Source organism: Nesoenas mayeri, assembly GCF_963082525.1.
Source record: "Nesoenas mayeri genome assembly, chromosome: 2".
Classification (NCBI taxonomy): Eukaryota; Metazoa; Chordata; class Aves; order Columbiformes; family Columbidae; genus Nesoenas; species Nesoenas mayeri.
In genome coordinates this window covers 145312893-145338134 of record NC_137543.1, presented here as the reverse complement: position 1 = coordinate 145338134, position 25242 = coordinate 145312893, and the positions used below count along the sequence as shown (strand labels likewise).

Genomic DNA, 25242 nt, shown 5'->3' with positions numbered 1-25242 from the left:
ATCACATTCAATGACACATTAAACATATTCTCTTTTTAAAAGGAATTTTATTTTAGTGTAAGCCAAAAAAATTCAAAACCTAGCAGTATGTGCCTATCCTCTAATCCCTTACTTAATACAGGTATATAGACAGGTTGAAGTAGCTTACCCATTTTCATCATCAGAAATGTGAAAATAAGTTTCACTATACAAAACTAATGAATCTGCAAAATAATCCTTTCCTGTACAGGGAAACTATTTCAGCAGCAGAAGACGAAAGAAAAAGTACTTACTTGCAATTCTCTTGTTAAAATAATCCAGAGTTTCCAGTTAATAAACAAATATAAAGCACCTGAGATTTATTTGGGTTTTTTGTTTCCTTAGGGGGTCATGAAATATTTTGAGCTTCTTCATGTTACGTTTCATCATAACTCATTCTAGCTTAAAAATAAAAAAAGCTTTTATAAAAATATGTATCTGTCTAATGGATAAAACGTAAGCCAGCAGAGTCCCCCTGAGTCTTTGAACGGGTGCCTTGTTCTCCCAGTGACATTTATCGTCACCTCACATCATATTACAGCAGTGTGAGGACAGCTGAAGGAAAACTAAACAGGCTCTGAAGTTGTGTGTGTGAAAGGATTTCCTGCTGTCGCCTCCCCACCGAGGCATCAATTCCAAGGGTGAGGAATTGATCGTCTCGGGATGTCCGTTCGCAGGCACGCAGAGCAGAGCCCGCCAATGGAGCGACGCGCCTGCTGCCTTCTGTGCCCTCCTGGTCCTGTGCGATGCTCATCCCCAGCACCAAAGGGCCATTTTCTACCTTCCAACATTTTTCACATTCAGAACTTCGTAATTTTTCTAATCACATTTTAGTTTATAAAAACACATAAATATGTTTGTGTTGCACCTTGAGTCTCTACTTCACTGTTTGTTTCTCTTCTTTCCTGCCTGCAGACCTCTGTCTTTCCCCTCTATCCTTATCTAAGATAAGCAGCTGCAGGTTACACACAGTACCTTGCAAAAGCATGGCCTGGAAAATTAATTATTGAAAAGATTATTTTTTTTTTCTCTCCCATCACAAATATGTTTCTGCTTCCAGAGATGATGTGTTTCACTTCGCAAACAGAAGGGGCACTGCCTGCTCTGGCATACAGGAGCAAAAGGAAAACTGTACACATGCCAGCACAAGAATAATTCTTACTGCCAAAGCAACCTGGTCTGTCATATTGATGCAGCTGAAATCTCAGAAAGTAAACAAAAAAATCCTCTTCAAAAAAGCCCAAACAAACCAAAGACGCAACAACAACCATCCCCATTCTCTAGTCTTTGCAATACTAGCCTGGCCATTTGAAAACAAGGGAAATTTCTACTGCTCATTTTGAGTAGTTTTTAAATGCTTTTTCCTTATGTTTTGCACAGAGTTGAAATTAAATGCAAAGGTCTGTCCTTCAAATGCAGTTATACAAACCAGGGGCAAAACCCCCTCCTTGCCTGCCTTCCAAATCATGGTCCAGTACAATGGAAACCCTTCCAAAGAGGGCTCCACTCCTCTGTCCTGAAGAGGCTTGTCCTGCCATCCTGTACCAGCGCCCTACTGTGTGCAAGAATCAGTAATTTTCCTATTGAGGAATCAGATAACCTTCCTCCTGGCCTCTAATGTTTTCAAAGTTTTCTTCCCTGCCACCAGCCTCCTGTGTCACACACATGCTCTTCTGCTTCTCCATTGCCCAGACCATGGCTGCAGACAAAATCCAGCCAGCCACTTTGATCTCCCTCAAGAGCAACCAACTTTATATTATGCAATCACGGGAACAAAACTGGCAAACTTCTCCCGTCCTTCCTTATTTTAAGAAATATGTTGTCTTCTGGCTTCCGCAGCATTCAACCTGACTGCATTGTTTTTATAACTATGGACTTGGCTATCAAAGCAGCTTTAACTTTTCACCCCCAGGACCATGTTCACTCATTCTCAGTGCATCCAAACACAGAGCGGTCCACACCACAAAGAAATACGGGGTAAACATTATTGACAGAAAGAAAAACATGCATAGGAAACAGCAGGAACAGCAAAAACTGAAGCCAAGCACTGCAGTGAGTGGAAATAAAACCTTTTACAATGGGTGGAACAAGAGGTGAGAAAGATGAGGGAGGACAGAGGCAAGATAAGAAAGTAAGAGGAAATAAAGCTAAGGGAAAGAAAAACATGACCACAGACTTTTTAATCTTCAGTACAAGACAAACTTTGACAGTCAGTGACACATGCAACCACCAATTTTATTATACAAACCTATTTTCACGTGTGATGCTGAACTGAGTACTACACTGATACCATATTCTACTCTTGAGGCTCAGTTGTTCAGGGGCTAAGGCTGTCATTTACATATAGGAAGCCTATGTAATTCATATATTGGAAGTAAGCAAAATGGGAAAAGTGGAAATCCAGATATAAAAGACAGGAACTTACTTTGCTTATATTAACAAGTGTATTACCTAAAGAAAAGTTATGTAACTTCATGATTACTCAAATAAAAAAGCAAATAGCAACGCTGGCTATTATAGTTTGCTAAGGCAGGATCGCCTCTATTTATAAATTCCAAGAAGAAAATTTAAATCTTTAGATGTCCTTTCTCCGTGCTTTAGGGGGCTTTTTAAACAAAAAATAGAATTTGATAAAACTGTCCCACTTTCAAGGTCAGAGCTATGTAGTACATCTCCCCATACTGACTACTCTCCCAAGTAAGAATTTGCAATCTCTCTCAGTAATTGAAGCAAAGAGAAGAAGATTTAAGCTTTGATAATGATTGGTGAATTTCAAATAGTTTGGATAAGCAACCCCCAAATGTTCAAAATGAATATTCAGATTTTGTTCTGCAATATGGTCTGCAAATTGAGGACAGAAATCTCAGATGATAGCTATCTTAGATCTCCAGGATCCTCCACATGCCCTAGTTATGTCGAAGCAGGAAATAACACAAAAACACCAACATATTTAGTTATGAAACACAGAGATGTCTGAACATTCAAAATGAAAAATATTGAGAAAATCACAACCTTGTAAATAGTCTAACTTCATATTGGGCCCATCCTTATTCCACCTACATTTATTAACAAGTTCCTCATTTGTAACTCCTGAAATAGGCAGTCTCCCACCTGCAGCAGGTTCCACTGGTGACTCATCATCATTGCCTTCCAGAGGAAATCCTGCCCATGCCCATACCTCCGGTGACCCCGCAGAAAGACTGAGAACACTGTGACTCAAGAACAATGCTAGATCAAGTTCTGCATATCTCCAGGGGTTGAGAACTTGCCTTGCAGACGGGTCACTTCTCCCCTGCCCAGTGGTGCCCAGCGCAGCAGAGATGCTGCCGCTGATGGGCAGCGGGGCTGAGCCAGCTAGTGCTGGAGCATCTTTCCCCTGGCAGGGCCCGACGCCAGGTTCCCATCTCAGCTACAGCATCACAACTGAGCTGAAAGCAATACAATTGCATTGACATAGCCAAAATCCAAAGGGGAACTATGTGTGGAGCAGGGCTACTCACAGCAAAAGCACCAGGATAAAGGCAGCATAGCAGAGTGAGGAGCTCACAGCTGGCACCTGCCCCATCGGAGCCACCACAAACATCACCCTCCAGCAGGAGCCATCCTGCTCTTCTGAAAACACTCGCTCTTCTAAACAAGACTATGGGCAACAGCCTAATATTTTCCTGGGATTATTTATCATTTATGCACCAAACCTGCTATGTCTGTATAAATTATCATAATTTACTTGAAACTAATTGGGAAAGACAAAACAAAACCCAAAACCAATCCAAACCAAAACCAAGAAAAGCACTTAACCCAATACTTTTGTCCCAGGAACACAGCCCTGTATCATTATCTCTACCCTTAGAAGGCTTCTAACATGTATCACCTCCAAGGGCAAACATTTTGGCAGAGAGAGAAAGCACGCAGCATGCCATCAAAGTTAAAGATTTGTTTTTGCTCACATAGTTATGACTTACACATTTCACAAAATCAACAAACAATTTACGCTATTTCAGATATGGATCTTTTCCGTCTCAATGGGACTTAATTCCTTCAAGCTGAAAAAGGAAGCCCAAAAAAACCTGAATAACTAAAGTGACATTATACGAAACGTAGCCTAAGGCTGCCAATATTTCTCTGTGCGCTGAAGGAAAGAATGCATTACTGAGCTAGACCAAACCCCATTTCCAGCAGAAACCTTTCCTTCTTCTTCGCTGCTGTGAGGAGGATTACATTACACAGAACTGCACTAAGCCCATTTATTCCATTCTATTTTTTTTTTTTAACCAGGCTATAAAAATAATCAGCTCAGCTACTCATACTAATCATAGAAATATTAATACAAGACACTAACTGCTCTTTTGCTGGGAGCTTTTCTTCTCTATGCTAAATAGGAGAACCATGAAGTTTATGTTTCCCATAAGTTGCAAGAAATTGTGTTTTACTGCAGAAAGCTAACATCAAAAATAATTACTGTTATAAACATACAGCAAAATACAGTCACACTTGGCACATATCAAGGTTATATGTGAAAAAATTTAGCTCAGTGCCAGCTGTTGTATAATTTTGCCTTTTTTTCCAGATGCTCAGTGTAAAAATCACTTTTAACAAAATAAAGTAGGAAAAAAATTCCAAAATAAGTGTGTTTAGAAATACAAATAGGTTTCCCTTTAACAAAACTACCCACATAGTAAAAAGGGACCAAATTATAATGAGCCTCAACAAACAAGCAAAATTCTGTTTTAAAAAGCAATTTTGCTGTGTATTTTTTGAGAAATCAGAGATTTATGGGCTTTGCCTCCCTTCTGAATCCAAAACATACTAATTTCTTAATTTATAAGAATATCGCCACACTACCTCTACCAGTATTATTTTATAGAGTCTTTCCTCTCCATCTTTGCAGTGTCTCTTCTTATTGGGAAGAGAAATCCTTTTTATTACCCAATCTGTTTCCTGTAGGTACTACATCACAATTTTTTCATGAGTCAACACAGATTTATCTAAAAATTAGTCCAGTGCCTTCAACCCCCACGCTTCATGTTTGGAAGCTGCCTAAATTTCCACCCTACAGATTCTCAAGATCAGTTTGTAATTAGTTCTTCTGCTGATATTATCTCTTATGTGCAAATCTTTCTGGGTGTGAGACGGCAATTTTATTTCCTCTCAATTTTATTTTTTTTTTTCCAGAGTCAGACAACGCAAGGATTTTAATCTCCCCTCATAAAGGCCTCCCTGTTCCCCAAGGTATTTTAGAAACCTGCCTTGACACCTAATCCAGATTGAATTTACATAAGTACATATGATCACGTTGGCACAGATTTTCCCATGTTATACTTCACACACCCTATACAAAACAGTATTAATGCTTCCTTACATGGAAAAATATTTCCTAACACTGCCTACAATGAAATTTGTCAATTTTCCATGAATGTATCTCTCTGATGCCTCAGTTATCTTGTGATGAGCGCTGCAGTGTCTGTCCAGTTTCTCCCCACACCGAAATGCGTGATCCTCCACTTCTGACTGCAGCCTTTCGAGCCACTTGAACTATTGTTCCAATTCATGTGCTCATCCCATTTCTCCTACATGAAACTCCGTCCTTCAGCATAATCCTTCTGATAACTTGTGTCATCAAGATTTTTTTTTTCAATATTGTTGGTTTTGTGGTACAATCACTACTGGAGGCATTATGTTAGACTGATCCCACAGTCAGTCCCTGGAAACTCCTCTGGTGACCTCCAACCCACTCTCCAGCTCCAATTTTGCCTCTAGTTAATTTTTTCATCCTCTTTCCTCTCCTACAACTCATTGTTAATTCCCATGTCAACAAATCTCTACACAGCAGATGACAAACACGGTATTTTGTTGAAGTCCATGTGGAGCTGATATAGGATTACTTCTTTTGTTTAGAGAATTAGTTTAGCTATCTTTTCAGTTAAAGATATCAGCTTAGTCAGGCATGACCTTCTTGTGGAGATTCTACATTGTATATTAACTCATTTATCATGTTTTGTGTCATTTGCTCATTCTTTCCTTAAAAATTTTTGTAAAAGAATTTGCATACTATTGAGATCATACTAATGCTATTTAACTGAGTCATTTTTTCCAATATAAGTACTATTTTTAATTTATTCCCCCAGATAATACCAATTCCTGATGTGATATATTTATTAAAAGTACTTGCTGTTGAAATTGCAATTATATTATGCAAGTTCTTGGATGAGGATTATATGGTCTCTTCTGATTTAAACAATTACATAATTTAAGTTTTGCTTCCCCCTGGAGGTAAGAATTTCCATTTCTGCATAATCATTCCTATTAACTACCCTGCATTTGTCCCACGTTCAATAGGCTCATTAAAATACGATGAATGCTACGTATTACATCTAAACCCTATCCAAAACTTTCATCTTTTTACAGTGACTGCACCTCCATTCTTCTTTTTATATTTTTCATTCAAAAAATATTTTAGTCTTAGGTGACTCTTAGAAATTTAAAATTCACTCCCATGTTTTCTGATTTTTAAGGTGCAGTTCTCTGTATCGGTCAATCCTCTTTCCACTCCTTGCAGACTTTATACTTATGCTTAATACCGGTTTTATGATGATTATTTTATCCAGTGAAATACGGTGAACTTTCAAATAATGTATATCAATTGTATAAGTATATTAATTCCAGCATTTTTTTCAACCTTTGACTAAAGATGACATTCATGTCTGCTTTACATAGGAGTCCCTGCACTTTTATTCCAGATTAATTAACTACTGCGTGCAACTTCTCAAATATTTGTCCTTTGGAAACCTCACAGATCTATGGCAGTTTCTGAGTCATTCTCTCCCTGTCCTTATTCCTTTGGCTTATTATAACATTACTTCAGCAGAGCTTCTAACTTAGTTTTTCTTCCAAATTTTTTTTTATTCCAGGAAGTTCTATTTTATCCCATCTTCCCTTTCTCAAAACTTTATGTCTTTAGTGTGCACAGACACCCAACCAAATCCACTTGCCAATGCAAATCTTTCTGGACACCTTGCCATTTTTTTGATAACTCTCTTTTCCCTTTGGCATAGACAACCCTCAGGTTTCCACACCGCTGCCTGGATCTTTAGATCAGTGGACCAACGTTTCCATGATTCCCGCTGACCTTACCCAAACTCCCAGCCAGATGAGGTGGGATCCTTTCACTAACTAGATCTTAACGTTACAATTTTTACTAACAATGGAATTTATTTTTTCTTGCTTGCTATCACCTAATAATATTGTTCCTTTATTCACTTCTGTAGTCTCATTTATCCAATTTTAATTTTCTTGTGCCCTCAAGGCTTGTACAGGCATCACATGGGTCTCTTGCACTTTCTTCTATATCCCATTTAATCAGTTTAAAACTGTTCACATCAATCCCATAAAATGAGGAAGCTGTACATTGTCCACCTACTGACAATAACCTTATTTTGTTATTGACATATAATAATGAAAGAGCCCAAAACTTTCTTCTTTGCACAGTTCATTTCACAACTTTCTTGTGCCTTCATGCTCCTTCTTAAGAGGCTGACAGACTCCACTGGAGATCATCTCAGCCCTCACCCATGCCACTCCCCATTTGTTTACAGTCACTCCCGATCTGCTGCAACAGCGGTCACAAAGTCAGTCATCACTCCAAACAGTGTTTGTAAGGACTTTTCCCATTCCTTTCCAATTCCTCTCTGTGGTTTTGGGGTTTTTTTGTTTCTGTGTCTATTTCATGCCCCCCACCCCCTGCCATCCCCCCTTCAGGTATCTCATACCCTTGTAGGCAGCAAATGTTTTACTCTCCAGATTCCCTTTGGTGTGCTCCTCTGTACTCTAATCCGTAATGATCGCAATCTTAACCCGACATGTGCTTTAATTTGTACAAGACATCGATCTGACATCCAAGAACTCAGCTGGATGCCTGTGCTCACATTTTTATTTTATTTGCTTATGTAATTTGATCCACTAAAATACTGGCAACAGGAGAGAACATCACTGAATAATTTTAAAACAATGGGTCTATTAATATACAGTAAGTAATAACATTTAATGACAATACCACCGCAACAGATGCACAGCCCAGACAAAAATTCCTATCCTCTTTACTTCTCTTTTTCATCATAACATCGTCAATTACAGCCATCTATCAGTACTATCATTAAGTAACCCAGTTCTCAAACTAACCCTTCAATATAGTCTAGACTGTATCAGATGTAATTAGCTGTATGATCCCAAAGCCTTCTCTCATCTCTTGTTCCCCCCAAACATTGAGAATTCCTTGGCTTCTTTATACAGTTATTCTCTTAGGAGTCCTATATTTCCCCTCCTTATCAACTTCACAATTATCTTCAATAATTCTGTATAACTCTCCAGCAAAATTATCTATTACTGCATCACCCATAACAACCATCCAGCTCGCGTTGCACTTGCAAATGTATGACTGCCTCATCCTCCAGATTCCTCAAACTGGGGCTGGGAAAGAAAACATTTACTGCCTGATTCTAGGTATCATTTTACCTTTTCTGAAATGGTCACATTTTCTACTATTTACTATCCAAAGTACAACTCCTTTCAGATTTCCAAGCCATTTTGATCAACTGAACTAAAAATACTAATTCTTGCTTTCATCTGGGCTGGTATGTCCTAAGAGCAATGGCTTCAGCATAAACTCAACTATATTCAAATATGTTCTATATTCAAATATGTTCCTGAAATCTACATTATACCAATTTAATCATACAGACAGAACAGCACAAAGCTACAAAATACTTGAATTTTTTTGTGGGAAATTTGTTCCTGCTAAATGCACAGTCAAGATGCAAGTACAATATTGTAACAAATGTAGCCATGCATTTTCCAGTTTTGCTTTGATACAGTACTAAGAAATTCCTACGATTCTTCCTGAGCCTTAAAGTATCCAGTATTTTTCTTCAAGCTTAAACTTGTAAGTTATGTGGTGATGCTAGATATCAGCTTCCTTTCAGTTTTACTCTTTAACCTTTTTTTCATTGTTTTTAAAGTAAGTTTCTGGATATCATGGATGAAGTACATGTATGGTATTCTTAAGTAGGAATACCAAAACCTCAAAATCAGAGAATATATAATGAAGAACCCAGTGTGTACACATTTTTAAAATACTATAATTCTTAAGCAGTTTAATAATTTTGGTGTCTCTAACAGATAGCTTTTGAATATTTTATGTTGGCAGCTCTCACTGGCATACTGCTGGAACCACTGAATTTTTCTGTGAAATAAATCTTAACAGTTTCTTTGTTCCATACATTTTGCTAATGCGAGTTTAAGCCCAACTTAACCCCACCCTGATTCAATTTTGAGACATTTATACCTTACTAAAGATGATTAATTCGACACTGAACGCCAGGCTTTGGGAAGAACTTTAGAGTCTTGCAAGACTAAGAAAAATAGCTCTCATCACACAGATAAGGAATTAAATTTGGGTGCTCAGCTGGGATGCACAGTGTGGGCCACCATTTAACTGACCTTTCAAAAAGGATTCCCTACTCCTTTAAACACCATTTTTCTTTATTCTTCTAAACAAAATTCCACAGACAATGTTTAATATTGGTTTGACTCCTGAGAGGTTTAATGCTGCATCTGGATCTAAAAAAACACTGAAGTGCTGTGAGTGCCCACAGCAGTAGCACAAGTTTAATGAAAACAGTCCAGCTCTTCAGCTCCTCTTCCAGTCACGCTGACAGCTCACACCCAAGCTTCACAGCAGTCTCCTCCATATACATACTAAGACCAACCACAAACAGCAAATCCCCGTAGCTCCCATTCCTTATTTTCATTTGAGCTTTGAGGGAGGGAGACAGGACAAAACCAACACACCCAACAAGGAATCAGTCTTCGGAGTACACATTTCTCAAATGCTCTGCCCCAATCCAAGGAGCAGCTGTGAAAGAAAACATATTGCTCTCCTTTTTGGTCTTGGGAACACCATTTTATCTTCAGATGAAAGTGCCACAGAGCGCCCACAAAATATACAACAGACAGTCAATGTATTTATGTGGCCTACATAACTTTCCCATTGAAGTGAAATTGTATTTTTGCTTATAATAAAAGCCGTTCATCACCTTCCAAGGCAAAACTCTATTCTCAAGTTGCTCTTCATGAAGTCCTGTAGCTACAATGACATTCCACAGGCATTAAACAAAAGTCAGATTTCATTTAATGAGTTACAACTTTTGCTTTGCTACTTTTCTATTATCAGACTAGAGGGGGGCTGGGAGATGCCCTCCATAATGACTTCTCAAGGAGCAGAGATTTACAGTGAGAAGACTTTATAGAAACCAGAAGAGTTGCCTTCAGATGCATTTTGCTGAATTGTCCAGATACAACATTTAAAAACACCATACTAAAAACACAAGAACTTCAGCATAGCAAGGAGGAACATGCTTCTTCCAAATATTATTTATTTTAAAATCAACATTACAACACTAATTAAGTGAACTCCAGGAGACTGAATATCCATGTTATTTAGATGAAGCAGTTTTTAAAAGATAAAAGGAACATTCTCCAGGATGCCTCACAAGATGCAACTCCCTTCACAAATGGCATGTCTGTCTTTAATAAGTGGACACATTTCTTTATAGACTCCAGAAAAGTTAAAAATTTTTCTTTGGAGTCAAATATACTGGAAAGAGGATGAAAGAAATAAAAGAACCTTTTACAGGTAAATACTCATGTTACCATATTAAGAGGAAATTGTTCATAATATACAACCAGACCATCAGATTAACTGAGCTGCAGTTTTAAAAACTGGTGTTGAAGACAGTAAATAAACCCTAAACCAGAATGTGTTGTATTATTGGGACACTTTGAGCATGCTGATACGTTGCTGGTCAGTGTTATTTACTATCACTACATACACACCTGCTAGACAGTCACATCCAATAAAGCATCAGTGTTCTCATTGTAGCTCAACCTTTCTGCCCATTAACTGCCCAGATGAGGTTGTGGTAAGCTGAATGGGTTGCAAACATCACTCACTACTGCCCGTGGGACACAACGCAGACACTAATCCTTGCATCTCTCAGCTGATGAAACGTGTTCCCAGCTCCCAACCTCACAGGAGGGCTGAAATGGTGCTAATTATGCACAGCAATTCAGCACTAAGGCTGTCTGCTAATTACAAACGAAGGGTACCCCAACTCTATGGGTAGATGAAGGTGAAAGAAAACCAGACAGATGAATAAGGAACCACATTGCTCCTGCTCTAGAAGATTTTTTTAGATTTTTTTTTAAGGCTAGGAGAAACCATCATTCTTGTTCGCTGTAAAACAAAGCCTGTGGACTCAAACTTGCCTGTATACCAAGTCCAAACATTTTGCTGGCTAGTGAACAGCCCAGTGAGTAACCATTTAAATGAGCTAGTGCAAGTCATTCTTTTTCCTCTCCTTACAGCTGGTTGTCCCACACACCAAGACACATTAAAAAAATGAAATCCACTTATCTGGAAATATTGACTATGACCACTTAATAGAACTGCTGAATACACATCACTTTGTTTTAGTAAAATCATCTAATAATTAATAATGTTTATGAGAATGTTTAGCTCCAGTGCAGTTAGGATGCAATTCGTGTTGTATCACCCAACGAAGAATATTTTCTTTGGTCGTCTGTTTTCTTTTTTTTTTTCTCTTTTTAAAACTGAGAAAATCTCTGGCAGTTTCATAGCACTCTCCTTCTGAAAAAATGTATAAATATCTTGCTTACCTTTCCCTAGCTACCAGGTTCCCAAGGGCTTAAACACATTGCTAATTTTACAAGGCTTGCCTGTGTGAAGATCATCTAATATAAAAACTGGTGAGGGTGCTTGCTTTGTTCACTTCAAGTCTATTTTAAGCCCAGTTGCAGTGAACTGAGAAAGTAAAAGAGAAAAGCCAGGGCTCAGACATGCTTCTTTCAATCCTCGGAAAAAGTGAACATTTAATTTTTCTCATAATTCAGAAAATTAGAGCTGAAGTAGTTAGAACCAGTTCTTTAGAAAATCACTGAAGACTAAAAGGGTATTTGTATCCATTTATGTAGGAGTAATTTTATGTCAATTTAAAAGAGAACTTATAAAACATTTTTACCATCTTCAACACAAGTGTTATCAGACACTTATTCAGTTTTCCAATTGAGAGTATCAGTAATGTTGTCTGCATGTATATCAGCTTTCATTTAAAAATTTCAGAACCATTTACAAAGGCTTCAAGTAGTTTTAACCATATATCAGCATGGTGAAGACACAGATTTTGCCACCAGTTCTGACTCAGTCAGAATTCAGCTTCTAAAGAGTTTCCTAACACACACCTCATCCTCTTCCTTCACAGCACCTTCCACTGCCCACCCAACCCCTGCCACTGCGGGACTCCCATTCCTGATGGCACCCTGGTGCCAGGCGGAGGTGGAGGAGTCCTCACTGTTCTGTCCACACAGCTTGTGTCTATATTTTCACATACTGAAGCACACATTTTTCACACACATCTTTTGACCAGGGATCATCCAACCTGGCAATGAAGAGTCTGCAGCTCGACACTGATGCTGCCTGCAGGTCACCTCGTTCTTCCTTCAACTCATATCTTCATGGCAGCTACAGCAAACATAACTGTAAGTGCATCTGTACTTCCTTTTAATATGCTCTAAGCAAGCATACATACAAAAACCAACCCCAAACTTATTCAGAACCTTTTTAGAGGGATAAGAAACTCTTTAAATAGTGCAGTCACAATCTAAGGGATCTTTCATCTTGTATATTAGCTTCTTTAATGATGCAAGAATATCTAGTCCCATCAGCTGGTTGCATTTCCTTATTGCTATGAGATACAAAGTGCCTCCTGAAGAGATAAGGACACTTGGGCAAACTCCCTCTGCTATCTCCCCAGCACACTGTCTGAGAAAACTACTGAACACTGAAGCTCATCAGCCCCACATCCTATCAGCATCATTGTAAAATGATCAGTAAATGCTGGGTTTGACTTTCAAATATGTAGCATGACAAGGCTTCTACTCAAGATATGACATTTAATCAGAACTATTATATGTAATAAATATATAGATTACATAGGATACAAAGATATGAGCTGTTACATGCCACGGAGTGGCACAGAACAGCTCCAACTGTCATGGACATAGCTTAAGTCAATGTAACAATAAGCATTACATAACTTCTTGAGGAAGATAAAAGACCAACTAGTGTTAAGAGTGAAAACAACAAGTGGTGATCAACAGTGAAAATTAAGATTGCACCTGCTATCTGCTACCAATATTTTCACGGAGGGCTTGGAAGAATTTGTACTATGTCATCTGCCACAAGACTTGTGCTTTTGAACAGGAAAGGGAAGAGACTAAAAAAATTCAAGTTGATGCTTTTAGTTATAACTTACCATTTGAAATTCAACTCCTGTATTGCTACTGAGAGGACAATACAGAAATCACTATTAAACTACTGCTGCAGTTTACCTCCGTGGATCTTTGTGGGCCAGCTGTGATGGAGCAATGTTACGCACCACATGCCAGGGAAGCACCCTGGAGCTGCCCACATTTAACTCCCTAAAGCTTTCAGCTTTGCACTGGTAGAAACTTCCCTCTTTTGACAAAAGTTGATTTTCTGCATTTGCAGTGATTAGCTGACTAAAAAAAAAAAATGCAGTCCATTTTGACTTCTGGAAAAATTACAGTTTTCATGCAAGGCTGAACAGGAATTACTAAATAAAGAAGATGACTACAGGCCACCATTTTTATCTCTGGATACATAGTATAGATTTAGCACAAGTAAAATGAGAGATTAAGGCTATTGTCACTAGCCCCTAGTCCTTAGAACAGGAGGATACTGGTAAACGAAGCTCCTAGATGATTTCAGGGAGCAGCTCCATGGCCTAGAGCTACCCCAATATACCCAGAACAAGCAACAAGATCAGCCTTACGTTTGAGGAGGTCATGTCAGCAAGGTACCAAAGGGGATTTCATGCAGCTAGGAACACCACTGAGATCCTGCATCTACACTGCATTAAAATAACTTGCCAGTCAAGCAGGAAGGAATTGTTTTGTCTGCTACAAACTATAGGACTAACCAGCAGCAGCTGCCCTGATGAGAAGTATGACTATACCCTAATTTCACCAGTTGTGAAGACAAGTATGGCAGTGGATTAATTACAATCACTCTCCAGAACCCTGTTACAATTTCTAGCAATGACAAGTTTGCCAGACCATGGAAAAACAACCCAAAAATATTTATGTAATTTAAACTTGTCTTTGCTATGCTTTTGATTTTATAAGAACATAGAACAGAGATATCTGTCATGAAGAAATACTTGTACGATTGATAAGCCTCTGAACTCCTGTAAAAATACAGAACTAGCTTACCTGACACAAGTACTGTTTGCACTTCTATTGACTTTACATGCCATGACACACATCAATTGATGATATTTAAAAAAATAGACTTATAAAACTAAGAGAGTAAATTCATTTAAACACATTCCTCAGGCAATGGGAAAACATTGTAGCTTTCAGGTGAAATTACCAAGTCACTGTTTTAACTTTAGCTATATATGATGAAAACCTTTTAACTGATTTCTTGGTTAGGTATGCAACCATTCCACTTTTAGCTTGAGATTATAAAGCAAATAATACTTTCAATATCTAAGGATTCTGTTCCAGAGCTATTTTAGTATCCTCCATCATGCCATCTATTACTTCTGTTGTGTTATATAGGATATTAACACAGCAGAAGGTTCCCAGAGCAGAAGAAAAAGGAGATTGAAACCTCACTGCAACCTCTGATCCTTCGTGGGTCTTGTATTCAACTCAAGAACCAATACAGAGATATTGAGAGGCAACTGTGATCCCATACACACGTGCCCAAATGCCACCTGCTCCACCAGTCTCTATGAAGTAGCAACAGAATGGCCCCTCACTGACAGATTTCCTTCCACTAATGAAAACCTATACCATTAGCACTATGCTGGGCTAATTTTGGATGACAAATAAGATAAAACATTTAACAGATGTGTAAGGGATATTTCGGTGCCAATGCAGCCACTGCAGAATGTGGGGCTGTGAGCTGGAGATCCCCGCAAAGGACGAGGTCAGTGAGTACTGCTGCTGTCAGCCTGGCATTCCACATGATACCTCAGCTCTCCGAGCTCTGAGAACAGGAAACATAATTATCTGAGCTGAGATTAAATGGTAATAAGAGGTAAATCAGCACAGAGATAAACTGGATCACATGGCTGTATACACTGTAAAAACAAGAAGCACAAGGAAGATTGCAGATGAGCCTCAGTTGATTATGAAGTGTCCACGTGGCCAGTACAAAAAGCACACTGCACCCTGAGACACGGGGACTGGAAAATGGCCAAGTGCTACATGTGAGTTTACATGGGTAGTGCATGAATTGAATGAATTATTTTAGTACTGCCTGGAATGTCCAGCATGTGTAAGAGGTTATTTACTATGCATTCATGGCTTCACTGGCAAATCTATGTTAAAAAATAGTAACTTCTGGGGCAGCGCAGGCCTTGTTGCATTGAAAATGTTTTTTACCTCAAACTTCTGGGCTAATTTTAACCCCTTGAGATGCTATTCAATAATCCACACCAAAGCTATTCCTGGTATTTGTCCCCTGCCCTAATAAAACTGAGATTTGAAAGAGAGACAGATCCTGACTGCTGGGCACTGGAAACCATACGTAATGGGGCAGAGGGAGCATCTCCAGCCAGGCAGAACATCATCGTCAAAGATAAATCTAAAGCCTCAAAAGGAAATGACAAACGTTCCAGGTCCTAACCGCCAGCTCAGGTCCTGCAAGGTTACGGCCCAGATGCCGCCAGTCTGAAGCTCCCACAGCGGGGCTGCAGCCTCACCTGCTCTGCCTAAACCTCCTTTCCTGTGTTTTCCAACAAGAGGTGCTTACAAAATCTGATTTCAAACAACTGAATTAAGTCTGTCTCGCATCTAGATGCTGCAGATGAATCCAAGTTTTGGAAGACAAGAGGTTAAGGAGGTCTCCCTCCAAAGTTTTCACTGTCCAGGATGCTACTCTTACGTCCAGGCCACAGCAAAAATAAAACTCCAAGTATCAGGCTCAAGATAAGTATTATCTAAACCAGGACACATCCACAGCCTGTTTCAGCAGGAGATAGATATAAAAAACGACGCACTCCCCAACAGTAGTACAACCTTTTCTGTTCTTAAATATCTAGATATGTCCAGCCAACTAGCTGTGCACTCCAGATATTTTGATTTTTCATGTTTGCTGCTTTCCCCCTCACCCTTTTTTTTTTTTCTGGAGAGAGAAAAAAAGGTGAAATCATGAGTGGGCCCTGAGTTTTCTCCCTTTGATTAGAATGAGCAGCAGGCCTGGGTGACGACTTATTGCATAAATGACTTAGTAGCCAGAGGAAGAGCAAAAATTGATCCATTACTCAGTGGGAGAAGACAGTTTTAAACACATGGCATGGGAAAGCAGCCTTTTGAATGCCTTTCTCTTACCAGATTTCACTAAGAGAGTCAGCTGTTACCACGCATCCTCTGTAATTAATCTAAGCAGAGAAGGAATGGAAAAGAACAGTGTGCTGGGTCTAATGAATCTCATCCTAGGGCACTCCAAAAAACTATTAATAATTGATGTAAAGTCCTGTGTTCTTAATATTTATCTGAATTCACTCTGAATGATACCAGAAGATTTGAAAAGGGCCGATTTTTTGCCTACCCTTAAAGCACAAGAAAGAATTTAGGAATCAAGATCAGCTCAGATGATCATCTTTCCTGCACAGGGGAAACCCTGTAAATGCCCAGAAGACTGAAAAGATGACTAACAGCAAAAATGGCTCTAGGCATTAATCAGAAGCTTAAAACATTACCATGCCAACATGCAAAAACTGTTCTTGCACTAGTATTTACAAATATTTGTCTGCAAGGAATGTAACATAATCCTTCCATTCCACTTAATGATGAAGTATAGCATCCAGCTTTGAAAATCCCACTGCAGAGGAGACACGGGCTACCCTGAGAGACTCAGGTGGGCGGCAACGGGACTCTTCAGGAGCTCAGTGATGCCAAAGCTTCCATCAGCATCACTGTTTGTGTGTGGATACCGAGACGTGTTTTCACCAGCAGACTTACCAGAGTCCTCTGAGATACCTTAGAATCCAAATTCATATCAAGTACAAAGGATATTAAATACATAGGCATTACTGTTTCTTTTTATCATATTTGCATGATGTTCTTCTCACTTTCAAACAAGTGTAGAACAATTCCTGTCTTGATGTCACACAGATAAACTTACTAAAACTGAACTCATAAGTAACATTTTAATCTACTAGAATATCCACAGCATTAAATAAAGGCATACATCTGGAAGTTATGGTTTCAGTTCAAAACTCTATAAGTTGTTTTGATAACAGGACACGTTAAAAAAATTATACAGATTCAATTTAAAGAGTCAGTTCTGGGCAAAAAAAAATATTTTGCAGAAACAACCAGACTTGAATTGGCCTTTTGACTGCCTGGACTAGTATTTTTGAGTCTTCCCATCCTAATTTTGCAAGATTAGTCCAGATTTAACTGGTACTATTTGAATGGTATCTATTGAAACCTCTAACACTGAAATACTATGGTTCAAATTCAGCCATGGCACTTAAATAGTGCGCTATACTCTTAAACCATTGTAGATGTCATATATACATACAAAGTTATATATTCTAAATGAAATATATACTTACATCCTACATATGACAAAGTGAAATTTATACATTAAGTTATGGAACAGGGATCTGCTAATGGGGAACACTTAAGTACCTACAGCCTGTACCACCTGTTCATTTCCTTAATTTATTCTAAACTTCAAACCTTCTGACTGATTTCAGAGATACACAAATTAAAGAAAAATAAATCTTCAAGCAAATTATACCTAATTTTCCCCAAAATTGTAGCCTCTCCATAATTCCCTCATCTAGATGGTTTAATCTTTTCTTGAGTTGTGAGGGGAACTGGTGTAGTTTTTCCCATCCCATTTTATTAGCCCTTATAGTATAAGAAACAGAATATTTTGAGCTTCCCAAGAGGATGTGTAGAGCTTTCCTTCCAATTCTTCCAGGTCCTAAACAGAGAGATTTCAAAGTGGATACGCTTTTCCAATTGAAAAATAGTTCTGTGGGCAGTGTGACTACTGCAACCTTGTTTCCAACGCACCTTTTGTTTTTTCTCTGTGATTGACTATTGACTTCATAAACTGAATTACGCTTAGGTTTCAGCACGCATTCAGCTCCAAAAACTTTCCATCAGAATTCAAGCAGTCTCCTCCACAGTCTGAATTTGCCTCTCTGGTGAATTGTCTGAGCTGTGAGCTACAACCTGAGCTTGTCTCTGTGTGGTGTGCATGGGGTCTCACTCACACGTGAACTCTCTGATGTGTAAGAAGAGTTGAGCGTGCGCTGCAGGTTTTCTCTGAACATCATATTAATCAGGTCTTCCTTTTCCACCTAGCCAGCAACTTTCCACAAAATTATAGAAAGAGATAGACTTGTAGTATTTGACAGGTACAGAACATAGTACCCTATACAGCACACAGTGTATACAGTATATCACAGAAATGCAGTATTTTTGAGACAGTTACTTCTCCATCATAATTGCACAAATTCAGATAATGGGTAAAAAGGTTACCAATGAAGGAAAGCCTGCCAGGGTGTTTCGACATGCCCAATTTTTGTGGGAAATCATGCTTAAAAACAGCTAAAGTATACTTTATGCCTGGGTCTGAGTCATGATCTCATAGCAAATAAGAGACTGTTGTATCATTCGTTACCTACACAAATGTCTGGACATTCAGTTTTCAATAACCATAACTCCAGTTTATATACTGCATAATCTTAATTGGAAGGAAGCATGTTCAGTTGCCCTATTCATCCTCCAGGTAATGTCATACATCAACAGCTATAGAAATAAATGTACACAGGCAATGAGAGAATCACTGTTGTTGCATACCTGATCCCTGTTTCCACAATGCAATTGTAAATGCCAAGAGTTATTTTAATAATGTTCTTTTCCAGCTTGAAAAGTTTTTATCTAGATTTGTTTTGTAATTTGATATCTAATGGTCCATGATATTTGTTCCTAATATTAATATACTAAAAATAAATAATACATTCCTTATCAACTTGCAAATCTATGTGTCTCAAGCTCGAAATTGTGAACAATTAATAGTATTAGGATGCACATATCTGGTACCAACCGTAGCTTCATTACAGTTTTTCAGACTACTGTAAAAGACAGTAAAAATTCAGGTTTTTTTATTTAAGATTGTAATAAAAACTCTGCATTTTAAAGGAAAAAAAATGGTATTGGCAGTAAAAAAGATGGCTAGCATTATATCTGTGAGACAATGAACATTAGTATATACGAGTACTTATAAGATCTCTGTTCTCTGTCTTGATGAATCTTAAACAGTTGCAGAGGAAACAAAACTACTTTAGGCTAAATACAACCATTCTTTGCTTTGCTATTCTTTTAATAATGAGCTTCCTTGGAAGGGTAAACCTTAATCCCACATGTGTTCTGTATCTGTACGTACATCTCTGCCAGGAAATGCTGTGAAATCGAAGTTCCTGACAGATAAACTCATTGGCCTTAAAAATACCATAGATATTACTTGAATGTCAGAAGGAATAATTTCCAAACTTTGCCCATGATCTCTTTATTTAAAAGCTGCAACAAGCTTGGAGATAATTAGTAATACAAACATGGATTTTATAGTCATTTTTATGCTCAAGTTTGTCATAAAATGTGGAAAACAGAATTCATTTTTTTTTGTGCTGTTATTGCTCATTTTTCATAAAGAGCCCATAGATAATAATCCATCTATACTCCTGAAGTCCTTTGGCCCCTTTCTAATAACTAGGGATGGGGCAAACCGGTTCAGTCTAGTTTTGGATCCAATCGAATACGAGATACCAAGAGTTTTAGTCTAAAAGTATCGGCCTTGCATTCCAGTTACCATGATCTGCAAAGTAAAGTGCAGAGGAGAAACTGGGGAGGAAAATCTAATGGAAAAAACAGAGTGAAAAATAAAGCAAAGTAGAACGATGTGAAGCCAAATAATAAAGCAAATATCAAAATTCAATAAAATAGGACAGAGAAATGAAATTGAAAAGACAGTCATTAGTATATTCTCTGCTTTTCTTGGAGGAAAGCATGGATGGCAGAAATTCATAAAGCTCTCCTATCAGTAGCATATCCCAGAGGTGAAAAAATCATATTTTAATTGATTCAGTCTTGAAAGAGAGAATGAAAAATGAAAGGTTTGCCTATCTCCATTTTTATTTCAAACCAGCAAATCCTAAAATTATGTTGAATTTGCAAAGATAGTCACCTGCCAGGCGGGAAACACCAAAACTCAGACTGTTTCGGCCACCCTGTTTCGCACCCCACATGCACATGGGCTGTCATCTCCTCTGCACAAAATGAACAGGACTAATTTCACACTCAGAGTACCAAACACTTTGTCTTAACTATCCTGGATGTGGATTTTGGGTTAACATACCACATGCTTGTGAGACCTTGGTTTGAAGGCCAAGCAACACATTTTGCAGCCTGGACCTCAGTATTCCTCATTACTGTATTCAAGTAGGTAAATACTTGTGAAATGCCATTCTCACAACAGTCCCTGTAAAACAAGGACCTTATTCTACCCCTTCCTCCCTTTTTTAGTGAGATGAGAAGCTGGTATCCAGAGCAATTATGGTCAAAGATGTTCATTAAATTCAGGTGAGGAGCAACATTTAAGTACAAGATGACCTTTTTAGTCCTTTGTATTAGACAGCACTTCATGCAATAAAATCACAGCTGACACTGACTTCAGCTTCTGCTGTGTGTGTTCAGGACTGCAAAATCAGACCCATGGGCTCAGACTTGCACATCCAAAAACTAAACCAAGAAGTAAATCCACACAACCAGCGTTTCCCTGTGAAGGCTGAGGCAGTAGGGCTGATACCACACACAGCTCTGTGGCAGAGGCAGAGACACCCACTCCTACCTTTAATGGCTTTACCTATAAGGCCTTCATCTCTCTCTGCCACAAGCTGCCCACACAATCCAACTTATTGGTTAAGCAAAATCCATCACATGCACAAGGCAAGGCAAGGATCCTGTATTAAAAAAACCCAACATACGATCATAATGAAAATGAATCATCATGCTTTATAGTCCCATTAAAAGTGTAACTGCAATTTTGTATTTCCTATCTGTGAAGCACTGAGTTTGCTGGATTGCTGTCTGTCGACACCATTCAGTCATGTTATCTCTCTGGTTTTAATATAAAAGAACTTCAGAGAAACCAGAAATGCCATTGTGTTGCTCACGATGACATGCAAAGCTCACCGGCAGGAATAAGTCATTTGGTTGCAGGTTGTTCTCTTGTGGATAGAGGGGGGTTTGAAGGGGTAATGCACACACTTGGCCACGGGTTTTCATGGCAACATGGCATCACATGGCAACAGATTAAGGTGGGTCAAACAGACCGCACCCTCCACATCAGGTTGTTCAGGACCCTGCTCCCCACCTGACGGAAGATCTTGTTCTTATTTCCCCATCTCAGCCCTTCCAACCCACCCGTTCACAAAATTGAATCCTCCTTTGCCATTTTTTCGTCTCCAAACCCCAGTCCTCTTCCCATGGGAGCCCTCAGTCTCCTCTCACCACTATTTCAGGCATCACACCCAGCCCATACCAGCCCTCTGGCACCTCTCTCACTTTCTCTTTTTTCCTCTTCACAAGCACTCAAACACCCTCTGGCTGCTGCTTGCGCTCTCTTGCCGTACTCAGTCTCATTCCCGGGGCACTGCCCCGTGGCTCCTGTACCTTCACTCTTTCTTTTGGCTTCTGCCATAGCTGCTGCCCCTTGAGCATCCAGTTCTACACCCGCTTCTCACAAACATCTTCCAAAACACTTTTGGCCAAAGCTTAGTGTCCACTGGGGGCTACCCAGCCAGTCCCATTTTCAGAGAAAAGCCACATATTCTGCATTTCCTTCACCCTTATAATACTCTCACTTCAGAAGTATCAATATTTGTTCTTCATCATCTCTTGCAGTAACATATTGTCCAATGTACACAAATCATCCCACTGCAGACAGCCAGTACATAACAGGGATTAATTCATGCTCCAGAAAACAGTAAGCGTAATGCTATAAATACTAGAAGTGCATGCTAGGCTGCAGCACTACTGATAGCCACTAGGTTTTTCTTTTAGAGAAATCTCACCGAAAACACTAAGCAGTGAGTACAACCCTTGCTTTTAGTTGCAAAGCATTATATAGCCCCAAAACATCTAAATAAACCAGTAAAAGCAGGCCCCAAGAGCTCCGTAAAAATCACATCCCTTAAAAGGGCACACTTGCTATTCTGTAAATCCCACATAATTTCCTTTTCTCAAGGCAACAAATAAATAAGAGAACAAAAATGGGACAAACTACTGTTTAAAAACATTTAACTTGGTGAAAACCCTACTGTTACAGAGTTTTCTATGGAAGCTTTCAAAGTTTATAAAACTTGATGGGAAGCATCATTTACTAGAGCATCAATAAATATTTGTTTATCTGGGCAGAAAAACTCGTACATCTGCTTTTTTTGGAATAAAAGTTTTAATTTACTGCATACATCACAAGATCAAAAATTAGTTTCCACATTACATCGCTAAATAAGCAAGAAGGTCTGTGAGAGAGACCAGAAGTCTAAGCCCTCCCACCTCCAGTTTTTCTGTTTGCTCTCTTCTGCCTTTGATAAAGTGCTTCAGACCCAGTTTCCTTTGTAGAAACAAACAGATCATCCCTCTCCCTGAGTAAGATTAGGTGTCACCACCTCTCCTTTCTTTGCGAAATAATAAAAGTCATACTGCATTAAAAAAAAAGTTCTTTTAAAACTTATTTAGCCAGGAATAAAAGCTGTTACCTTGGATGTATGTGAAATGAAAATACAGAGTTTCAAGTTACAAAGATCTATGATTCACACTTCTTTTTCCTACGGGTTTAGTTGGGGGGGAGGGTGGGCAGCAATTTCTATTCTGGATAGAAAAGATTCTGCATCTCATTCATGTTTAAATATAAAACCTATTAAAAGTCAAATTAGAATACTACTACTTTTATTTCCTAATAGTATGGTAACTTGCCCTCATTTTTTACCAGACTAAATGGCTACTTTCAAATGTAGTTCTAAGGAGCACTGTCGCAAAAACTAAGTTAAAAAGAGACAATGGTAATATTCCTGCAGCCCATTGCTTAACAGATCAGTGAAAGCAGATTGTAATCTTATATTATCCTCCCCATTTGTTTGCATGCTGAAAGCATATAAGCTTTTCCAAATACACTTGATCTGTTTAGTTTTTATACAAGAAATCAACTCACAGCTCTCTTAGGATCCACCAACAGGAGTTTCACTTGCAAGGTTGAATTAGATTCTGTGTCTGCACTGATGTCTATTTTCTCACATTATTTAATCTTTCTCATGCTTGCTAATAATTTTAAATTATCATTTCAGATAAAGCTTCACAATACATGGTCACATTTAGACTGTAAAAGATTGTGATTTATCACTTTGACAGACCAATGTTTTTAGCTTGTATACAGCACCCAGCCACAAACGAACAACAAAAATGTTTTGAGTCCTTTTATTTTCAAAATAAATGCTTTGTGTATCAGAATCTGTCATTTAGAAACAATACACAGACACACACACATGCATACACACCTCCTATTCTACAATAATTGAAGTCTGGGGTTTATTAAAAAGGCAGCATTTGCAAATGCATTTGATTATTTCTTTTGCAGCATGAAATAACCGGTTACCTTTCAGGAAAGGAGCCCTCCGTGGCACAAGCACTTCTGTGATTTCCACCTGCTCTTGCTGATGCTGTTTAACCAGGTTTCCTTCACTGCCAGCTCTCAAAATCTTTTCACTGAGCCTAATTTTTCGTGATCGGCTGTTAAAATCTTCTTTCCTAGATAAAGACGATTTAGGAGCCGTATTAGCTGACAAAGGTCGAGCCAAGCGAGAGGGTTTGGACATTGTGCCTGTGCAGGAATGTACCTGCTTCAAAAGCAATTTCTAAAAAAATCCTTCCCAGCTCACTTTCCAGCACAGAGGCTGGGGAGCCGGCGTGTGCAGCGCAGCTGGATGGGAAGTGCTGTGCTGCCAGTCCCATCAGTTTTAAACACCAGGCGTTGGGTGGTCACGCAGACAGTTTCCCAGACCTGTGGAATGTAAATGTGTGCTGGGGTAGAACAGATGATTCTGCTGCAGCGCTGTGTCCCCACTGCACCGTGGGGAGCAGATGCTCTTCTAGGGATGGTATCAAGCCCCCAGCAGGGCAGCGCCGGAGCCAAAGGGGAATGTCCCATTTACGCAGGTACAAGGTGAAAAACCACCCAGGTGCGGGGTTACCTCCGCACAGGACCTTCTTGCATTCCTCTCCCAACCCCCTCTCTAAAATAATTGCTTTCTTCTTTAAGCAGATTTCTTCATCATGTGCCAAAACCACACCACTTCAGCACTATATGGTAAACGCCTAACATCAAGAATCCATTTGTCTTTGAGTTAAGCATGGTGCGAGCTTAAATTGGAATGATGCATATTCTCCTACCACTATATTTTCTAACTCACCAAAATAAATGAAGGATTGACAGTGAATAGCACATCTTTTTGAAAAATGGCCCAAATGTCTTATTATGAACTGGCATTGCTTAAGAAACAACAATGCACAGACTATTGCCCATTATACTTGCTTCTTTAACTGGTACATATACACATAAAAATCCCCTGGATTCTTACACACTACAGATAACCGTGTTCTTTACTGACTCTCCAAAGAAAAAATTCCTGACCTCAGGCTATGCTATTTTAAACCTCAGTTCCTGGGTGCTTTTCTTTGAAACTGCCTAGGCAAAGTCTACCTAACTTTTTCTGCCAGCCCTGTGGTTGTGAGCACTGCCAAGACTCAGAGTACTTGGTCACATGAAAAGAAAATGTCATTCACCATAATTTTGCAAACAACTTCTAAAAAAAAAAAACCCCACAGTGTAAACCAGAGAAAACATCACAGCTACAGTTACAGTAATATCTTCACACTGAATTTTAAAAGGTATTCCTCAATATCCCACGCAACCAGTATGTTGTACCAATGAGTATCAATATGTACGAGAGGCCATTTTATTTCAAAGTTAGAACAAACACA

At 38.9% G+C, this 25242-nt stretch overlaps 1 protein-coding gene across 1 annotated transcript in view; it reads right to left on the bottom strand.

Annotated features, from left to right (window-relative positions):
• The window catches only part of KIAA1217, a gene marked incomplete at both ends in the record, with an annotated part of 235736 nt that extends 211659 nt beyond the window's left edge, over positions 1-24077 (bottom strand). Inside the window, one exon of the mRNA XM_080364217.1 lies at positions 23858-24077. Coding sequence (XP_080220343.1) covers positions 23858-24077 — 220 coding nt within the window. The remainder of the gene's footprint in view (positions 1-23857) is intronic.
• Between the last annotated feature and the right edge of the window lie 1165 nt (positions 24078-25242).